Source organism: Heptranchias perlo, chromosome 6, assembly GCF_035084215.1.
Source record: "Heptranchias perlo isolate sHepPer1 chromosome 6, sHepPer1.hap1, whole genome shotgun sequence".
NCBI lineage: Eukaryota > Metazoa > Chordata > Chondrichthyes > Hexanchiformes > Hexanchidae > Heptranchias > Heptranchias perlo.
In genome coordinates this window covers 109,882,526-109,891,270 of record NC_090330.1, presented here as the reverse complement: position 1 = coordinate 109,891,270, position 8,745 = coordinate 109,882,526, and the positions used below count along the sequence as shown (strand labels likewise).

Genomic DNA, 8,745 nt, shown 5'->3' with positions numbered 1-8,745 from the left:
AATTAGTCCCACTCCCCTGCTCTTTCCCCGTAGCCCTGCAATTTTTCCCCCTTCAAATATTTATCCAATTCCCTTTTGAAAGTTATTATTGAATCTGCTTCCACCGCCCTTTCAGGCAGCGCATTCCAGATCATAACAACTCGCTGCTTAAAAAAAATTCTCACCTCTCCACTGGTTCTTTTGCCATTTGCCTTAAATCTGTGTCCTCTGGTGACTGACGCTTCTGCTACTGGAAAGAGTTTCTCCTTATTTACTCTATCAAAATCCTTCATGATTTTGAACAACTCTATTAAATCCCCCTTTAACCTTCTCTGCTTTAAGGAGAACCCCCCCAGCTTCTCTAGTCTCTCCATGTGACAGAAATCCCGCATCTCTGGTACCATTCTAGTAAATCTCCTCTGCACCGTCTCTGAAGGCCTTGACTTGACATCCTTCCTAAAGTGTGGTGCCCAGAATTAGACACAATACTCCAGCTGGGGCCCAACCAGCGATTAATAAAGGGTTTAGCATAACTTCCTTGCTTTTGTACTCTATGCCTCTGTTCATAAAGCCAAGGATCCCGTATACCTTTTTAACAGCCTTCTCAACTTGTCCTGCCACCTTCAAAGATTTGTGTACATGAACCTCCAGGTCTCTCTGTTCCTACAATCCCGTTAAAATTTAAAGAGTTCATATTCTAGTCACATCCTTTTGCTTTGTGTAGCAGGATCCAACCTTTTCGTCCAACAATAAACACCGTTCGATGTTTGACCCTAAAATGGCTGCCTATAAACTTCATTTGGTAATTTAATATGCAGACTGGAAGATTATACAATAAAGTTGGACATATACACAGAAGGTAAAGATTTAAAACAAAATCTGGGAGATCGGCAGTGACAGTGAGTGCAGACAGAAAGCAGTCAACCTCATTACACAGGCATAACAGCAGGTGTTGGGAGTGCAAAGGAAGTTGAGCTGAATAAAAGGAAATAACCCATTCACGCAGAATATTAAAGCTTTGCTATCACATCTTGCTGTTGAATTTAATACCTGCTTGAACTCTGATTAAATGTTCTTCATGATTTCTACACGTGATTTTTACACAATGAATATTTAGTTTATTGGAAACCCTTTCAGTTTTTTTGGAAAATACAGAAGTGCCATCACAATAGAAATGCTGAAGTTAGAGTAAAAAGAACATGGGAGTACCAGACACTAGAAAACAGGGCCCTTTTAAATCTCGCAAAGAACCCAGACATACTTGAGGTAGACACAGATGGCGCACAATGCAGGTACAGAAGATCCTTCCGTTTAGTGCATACGATGCTTTTGTGAAAACAATCTGAAGGTCATAACTGACACAGAACTTCATTTATTAAAACAATTTGAGGCATACACTTGGATGATACACTCCACGCATCAGAAGTCTGAATCGAGAGGTGACCTACAGAAGTCAACAGAGCGACAACATTGTTAGGATCACCACTTCAACAAGAAACTAAACTTCAGGGGCTCTCGAAGTTCCAGGTGTGAGCGCGGTGGAGGGGAGCTGGGTCTCACCAAAACCCACCTTTACATTCGTTCCAATGAAAAGATCTTTCAGAGGCTTTACAAAGTGGGGATGAGTGCGGTACTAATCAGATTCCTACTCAAAAATCACTAAGGCTCTGGGGTTACCTGCTGATGGGAATCAAGGTTAAATTTTTAGAAATGCACGCTCCCAGCATGGAACCTTGCTCACTGGGAGCACGCACTGGGGAAACTGCAGGCACACCTCCTCCATTAAAATGAATGGAAAATTTATCCCTTAAAAAGTTTTTCACATTACTTATTAACAACCTTTTAACATCGACTGGCATCTTTCAAAAACCGAGTTATTGTGTGATTTCAATTCATTCAACTCCAAATTAATTGTAAACATTAGCAGTGATTGTGTTTACGATATTTATCCAAAATAAGCATTCTATAATTTAAATCTTTCACATCCCTTACGTCAAACCACCAACCAGCCAGGTTTTTGTAGTCCCCAAGCGGGCTTGTCTGGACGCTGGCTTTTCTCAAGTCTTTTCAATATACGAACGGTCGATTTTGATACAAGTTTAAGGTCCAGTGGTTTATAAAGTCGATGTGAATGCAGAAGTGGAGTGCCCAGGCTGGCAGTAGTTTAGAAACTCATGTGCTTTTCTGGGGCTTGTTTGTGTGCCAGGTAGAGGAAGAGGATGCTGGAGAGGGCACTGACTAGAAAGATGACGTCAAACCAGCGGTGGTAGAAATTGAACTGTAGTTCTCCCAGGACTTCAGTAACAATGCTGCGATATTCGAGGGGCATGCTCATTCTCATTAGCAACACCGATGACACAAAATACATCCCCTGCATGAAAAAAAAGGAAAGGGGGGGTGGGGAAAATGTGAACATACAGACATTCTGTACATCAAAATAAATGTGAGCAAGTACATGTTAAAATATACAATGCTACGAGTTCATTGTCCCTGGTGTTACGTGTGTGCGGAGTCGAGACCGAGGTTAGAGACCAAGGGGTATTTAGCTCAGATGTAATTCGGTCCCCACTTTAAAGTCATACCATCTGTCTTTATTTTTATTCTCCGTTATAAGTTCCTCTGCTTACAATTATAATGTAAACTGCCGTAGCTTGTCGCTCTGCAATTACACCCTTCCACCACTGGTAGCGGGTGCAGTGCCTCCCCTGGTGGGAGGCTGCAATTACAGTGTGACAAGTTTACATAGGCAATTCCTATTATAAACGTGCGCCTAGAAATTTATAATGGGAACAGTTTACAAAAAGTGTGCAAAGAAGTTTCAATTTCTAACATATTATAGATAAGCATGATTTTTGTATCTGAGCATTATATAGAACAGCATCCATTCATACAACAGACACATGATACCACTCAAACGCCACAAGATATTCCCCTCCATTAACGACCATTATTTTTAAAGAACTTGCATTCACGTTAGAATTCAGACAGCAGGTAAAACGTACCTATGATACAACATTAGAACAGGCTTCAGTGAAACTGGTCATGTGGGATTTTTGCAATGTTTGTGTTCATCAAGTGCTGGAGAAGGGAGCACGAGTTATTCTGGACAGCCTGGGTCAACATCAAGCACTCCCAGGTTTAACGTATCAGAAAGAAAAGAAGAAAGACTTACACTTAAACAGCGCCTTGCACGACCTCAGGACGTCCCAAAGCGTTTACAACCAATGAAGTATTATTGAAATGCAGTCACTGTTGTAATGTAGGAAACGCGACAGCCAATTTGCACACAGCAAGATCCCACAAACAGCAATATGATAATGACCATATCATCTGTTTTTAGTGATGTTGGTTGAGGGATAAATATTGGTCAGAACTCCCCTGCTCTTCTTCGAAAACAGTGTCATGGGATCTTTTACATCCACCTGATAGGGCAGACGGGGCCTCTATGTAACGTCTCACCTGAAAGACTCCCTCAGTACTGCACTGAGAGTGTCAGCCTAGATTATGGGCTCAAGTTAGAAACCACAACCTTCTGAGTCAGAGGCCAGTGTACCACCCACTGAGCCACGGCTGACACTCAACGTCAGGTATAACATGGGTACACAGTGATTCATGGACTCTGCCCCAATAGCAGAAGTTCCGTCTGACTCAACCAGGGTGACATTTTTAAATTTCCCAAGCGAGCCCAAATGTGGCTCCTCTCAGTTAGCCTCGCCCATTTCGCTCTGAATTCAGAGCAATTATGTTTTAGGAACTGGGTTGCAAACTCCTATCACAAAGAACTCTTACAGCTAGCCGGCGGAAAAGACTTTTACTTCCCTCAGTTTGGGCTGCCTGTAAACCACGAGATGAAAGGCCAGCGCCTGAGCCACTGCACCAAGAAGCTCACCCACCTGCCATTACTTTTATCACTTACCATAATCTGTGCGATGAACAGTACAATAACATTGGAAGATTTGTTGCTGGAGATTGCATAAAAGAACTAGGAGAGAAAGAAAACAAATGTTAAATTAAAACAGACTGAAGGAGATTTACCAGAATGAGACCTGGGGTAAGATTGTTGTGCAGAGACTGGAGAAGCTGGGGTTGTTCTCCTTAGAGCAGAGAAGGTTAAGGGGAGATTTAGTAGAGGCGTTCAAAATTGTGAACAGCCCACCACCACCTTCTTGAGGGCAACTGGGAATGGGCAATAAATGCCGGCCTTGCCAGCAGCGCCCACATCCCGAGAATGAGTTTAAAATACCAGCTGTACCATATTAATTATGAGTTAATGTACAGTCATACAGAAACAAAATGCCTGAGGACCACAGTGTTTACGTCAGAAGCTGAGAACATCCATCTCCATGCTCACGTACAGAGACTGGAGAAGCTTAAGGGGAAATTTGATAGAGGTGTTCAAAATTATGAAAGGGTTTGATAGAGTAAATAAGGAGAAACTGTTTCCAGTGGCAGGAGGGTCTGTAAGCAGAGGACACAGATTTAAGGTAATTGGCAAAAGAGCCAGAGGGGAGATGAGGAAACATTTTTTTTTAATGCAGTGAGTTGTGATGATCTGGAATGCGTTGCCTGAAAGGGCGGTGGAAGCAGATTCAATAGTAACTTTCAAAAGAGAATTGGATAAATACTTGAAGGGGAAAAATTTGCAGGGCTACGGGGAAAGGGCAGAGGAACGGGACTAATTGGATAGCTTTCAAAGAGTCGGCACAGGCACGATAGGCCGAATGGCCTCCTGTGTGTAGAATGTGCTGTAACATACTATGATCCAGCCTGGGGGGAAACCAACTGCCACCCTTTACTCATGCTGAGGGCTGAAAGAGGAAGAAAAACACCATCAGGGCTCAAGTAGCCTCAAAGTTCTTTGGTGGCTGGAGCATGAGGGCAAGGGTTATGTGTGTGTGTGTGTGTGTGTTTGTGTGTGTGCGCGCATGTGCATACTCCGGTTTTCTGTCTCTGCTGTTCTGGTTCTTTATCTCGCTTATATTTTTTGTCTCCCGTTCTCTCCTCCTACTTCTATCTCGGACTTATTCTGGTTCTCTCTCATTCTCGCTGCTTCTTTCTGTCCATTTCTCTCCTCTTCTTTTGTGCGTTCATGTGGGGACGACAGGGGGGAAGTGGGATCCAGCTACGGTGCAGCTTGGCTTTGGCCGGCGTCGGGGGGAGAGGGGCTTTGGCCGGCGTCGGGGGCAGAGGGGCTTTGGCCAGGGTCGGGGGCAGAGGGGCTTTGGCCAGGGTCGGGGGCAGAGGGGCTTTGGCCAGGGTCGGGGGCAGAGGGGCTTTGGCCAGGGTCGGGGGCAGAGGGGCTTTGGCCAGGGTCGGGGGCAGAGGGGCTTTGGCCAGGGTCGGGGGCAGAGGGGCTTTGGCCAGGGTCGGGGGCAGAGGGGCTTTGGCCGGCGTCGGGGGGCAGAGGGGCTTTGGCCGGCGTCGGGGGGCAGAGGGGCTTTGGCCGGGGTCGGGGGCAGAGGGGCTTTGGCCGGGGTCGGGGGGGAGAGGGGCTTTGGCCGGGGTCGGGGGGGAGAGGGGCTTTGGCCGGGGTCGGGGGGGGAGAGGGGCTTTGGCCAGGGTCGGGGGCAGAGGGGCTTTGGCCAGGGTCGGGGGCAGAGGGGCTTTGGCCAGGGTCGGGGGCAGAGGGGCTTTGGCCAGGGTCGGGGGCAGAGGGGCTTTGGCCAGGGTCGGGGGCAGAGGGGCTTTGGCCAGGGTCGGGGGCAGAGGGGCTTTGGCCAGGGTCGGGGGCAGAGGGGCTTTGGCCAGGGTCGGGGGCAGAGGGGCTTTGGCCAGGGTCGGGGGCAGAGGGGCTTTGGCCAGGGTCGGGGGCAGAGGGGCTTTGGCCAGGGTCGGGGGCAGAGGGGCTTTGGCCAGGGTCGGGGGCAGAGGGGCTTTGGCCAGGGTCGGGGGCAGAGGGGCTTTGGCCAGGGTCGGGGGCAGAGGGGCTTTGGCCAGGGTCGGGGGCAGAGGGGCTTTGGCCAGGGTCGGGGGCAGAGGGGCTTTGGCCAGGGTCGGGGGCAGAGGGGCTTTGGCCAGGGTCGGGGGCAGAGGGGCTTTGGCCAGGGTCGGGGGCAGAGGGGCTTTGGCCAGGGTCGGGGGCAGAGGGGCTTTGGCCAGGGTCGGGGGCAGAGGGGCTTTGGCCAGGGTCGGGGGCAGAGGGGCTTTGGCCAGGGTCGGGGGCAGAGGGGCTTTGGCCAGGGTCGGGGGCAGAGGGGCTTTGGCCAGGGTCGGGGGCAGAGGGGCTTTGGCCAGGGTCGGGGGCAGAGGGGCTTTGGCCAGGGTCGGGGGCAGAGGGGCTTTGGCCGGCGTCGGGGGGCAGAGGGGCTTTGGCCGGCGTCCGGGGGCAGAGGGGCTTTGGCCGGGGTCGGGGGCAGAGGGGCTTTGGCCGGCGTCGGGGGCAGAGGGGCTTTGGCCGGCGTCGGGGGCAGAGGGGCTTTGGCCGGCGTCGGGGGGCAGAGGGGCTTTGGCCGGCGTCGGGGGGCAGAGGGGCTTTGGCCGGCGTCGGGGGGCAGAGGGGCTTTGGCCGGCGTTCGGGGGCAGAGGGGCTTTGGCCGGGGTCGGGGGCAGAGGGGCTTTGGCCGGGGTCGGGGGGGAGAGGGGCTTTGGCCGGGGTCGGGGGGGAGAGGGGCTTTGGCCGGGGTCGGGGGGAGAGGGGCTTTGGCCGGGGTCGGGGGGGAGAGGGGCTTTGGCCGGGGTCGGGGGGAGAGGGGCTTTGGCCGGGGTCGGGGGGAGAGGGGCTTTGGCCGGGGTCGGGGGGAGAGGGGCTTTGGCCGGGGTCGGGGGGAGAGGGGCTTTGGCCGGGGTCGGGGGGAGAGGGGCTTTGGCCGGGGTCGGGGGGGGGAGAGGGGCTTTGGCCGGGGTCGGGGGCAGGAGAGGGGCTTTGGCCGGGGTCGGGGGGGGGGGGGGAGAGGGGCTTTGGCCGGGGTCGGGGGGGGGGAGAGGGGCTTTGGCCGGGGTCGGGGGGGGGGGAGAGGGGCTTTGGCCGGGGTCGGGGGGGGGGGGGGAGAGGGGCTTTGGCCGGGGTCGGGGGGGAGAGGGGCTTTGGCCGGGGTCGGGGGGAGAGGGGCTTTGGCCGGGGTGGGGGGGGGGGGCGGAGAGGGGCTTTGGCCGGGGTGGGGGGGGGGGGGCGGAGAGGGGCTTTGGCCGGGGTGGGGGGGGGGGGGGCGGAGAGGGGCTTTGGCCGGGGTCGGGGGGAGAGGGGCATTGGCCGGGGTGGGGGGGCAGAGGGGCTTTGGCTGGGGTGGGGGGGCAGAGGGGCTTTGGCCGGCGTCAGGGGGGAGAGGGGCTTTGGCCGGGGTCGGGGGGAGAGGGGCTTTGGCCGGGGCCGGGGGGAGAGGGGCTTTGGCCGGGGTCGGGGGGAGAGGGGCTTTGGCCGGGGTCGGGGGGGAGAGGGGCTTTGGCCGGGGTCGGGGGGGGAGAAGGGCTTTGGCCGGGGTCGGGGGGGGGGGGGGAGAGGGGGCTTTGGCCGGGGTCGGGGGGAGAGGGGCTTTGGCCGGGGTCGGGGGGAGAGGGGCTTTGGCCGGCGTCGGGGGCACAGGGGCTTTGGCCGGGGTTGGGGCCACAGGCCGGCATCAAGGAGAGGGAAGGGATCAGGTCTCGCCTCTGCCTCTATGGTGCAAAGAGACACTCCTACCTTAGAGAGGTAAATCGGGGGCTGGGAGGTCTAAAAGTTAAGGAGGCAGTAAGTATATTATGAGCTGTGCTATAATTCAAACCTGACCACCAGATGTCACAGCTAAGCATGGCAGAAATAGCATGAATTGTGCACGATGAGCAAGACATTTACTAGATTATAGAAATTATAATATATGCAGCTTTCCTTTACACTGAATAAAAACAAGAGATAAAAGCTGAACTTAGTTCTCGCACATACCTTGGTGAGCGTTATCAACAAGCCCCTAATGGAGGTAACGATAATAATTCCCACAAGGATAAAGGAGATATGTTGAGACCAAAACTTCACCTGCGTTCAAAAGAAACCGACATGTAAATGCTTACTTTAAATCAGAACGTTTCCCATTCTGCTCAGAAACCAGAAGCCGCTGGAGAATATACAACTAATTCAGGGCTAATATAAGCAGCACAGATAATGTTACATTAGTGAAACTGGGCCAATACCTGGATTATTTTTCATATCATGGGTATTTATAAAACCCCTGTTTCATGAGTTGATCTGGAGCCGATTAAATAAGTGAACAGAACACAGATTAAAAACACATGAAGAAAGGATTTGCATTTATATAGCGCCTTTCACAACCTCAGGATGTCCCAAAGCGCTTTACAGCCAATGAAGTACTTTTGAAGTGTAGTCACTGTTGTAATGTAGGAAACGCAGCAGCCAAATTGCGCACAGCAAGATCCCACAAACAGCAATGAGATAATGATCAGATAATCTGTTTTAGTGATGTTGGTTGAGGGATAAATATTGGCCCCAGGACACTGGGAGAACTCCTCTGCTCTTCTTCGAAATAGTGCCGTGTGATCCTTTGCGTCCACCTTAGAGGGCAGACGAGGCCTCGGTTTAACGTCTCATCCGAAGGACGGCGCCTCTGACAAAGCACTCTACCTTCCGCAGTAGATACGGTTCACGACTCTTGACAAACAAAATTCTTATCTCAACAGAAATTTAAATCTCCAGACAACTTCTGATTAATATTTCATCTTCTGCAATATTTTTGTTCTGTTTAATGTGATTGTTTCCTTTTGACTAACTGAGACACAGATTTAACAACTAACTTCCGGAATATAAAAAAAATTCAGCAATATGAAAACCACAATGATATT

General features: G+C 52.0%; 1 protein-coding gene across 1 annotated transcript in view; it reads right to left on the bottom strand.

Annotated features, from left to right (window-relative positions):
• Positions 1-1,074: 1,074 nt before the first annotated feature.
• si:ch73-390b10.2 (Golgi pH regulator) overlaps positions 1,075-8,745 on the bottom strand; it is a 59,104-nt gene continuing 51,433 nt past the window's right edge. The window contains exons 12-14 of the mRNA XM_067986617.1: positions 7,835-7,924; positions 3,896-3,961; positions 1,075-2,350 (exon numbers count right to left, since the gene is read on the bottom strand). Of these exons, the coding sequence (XP_067842718.1) occupies positions 2,144-2,350; positions 3,896-3,961; positions 7,835-7,924 (363 nt within the window). The 3' untranslated portion in view covers positions 1,075-2,143. The remainder of the gene's footprint in view (positions 2,351-3,895; positions 3,962-7,834; positions 7,925-8,745) is intronic.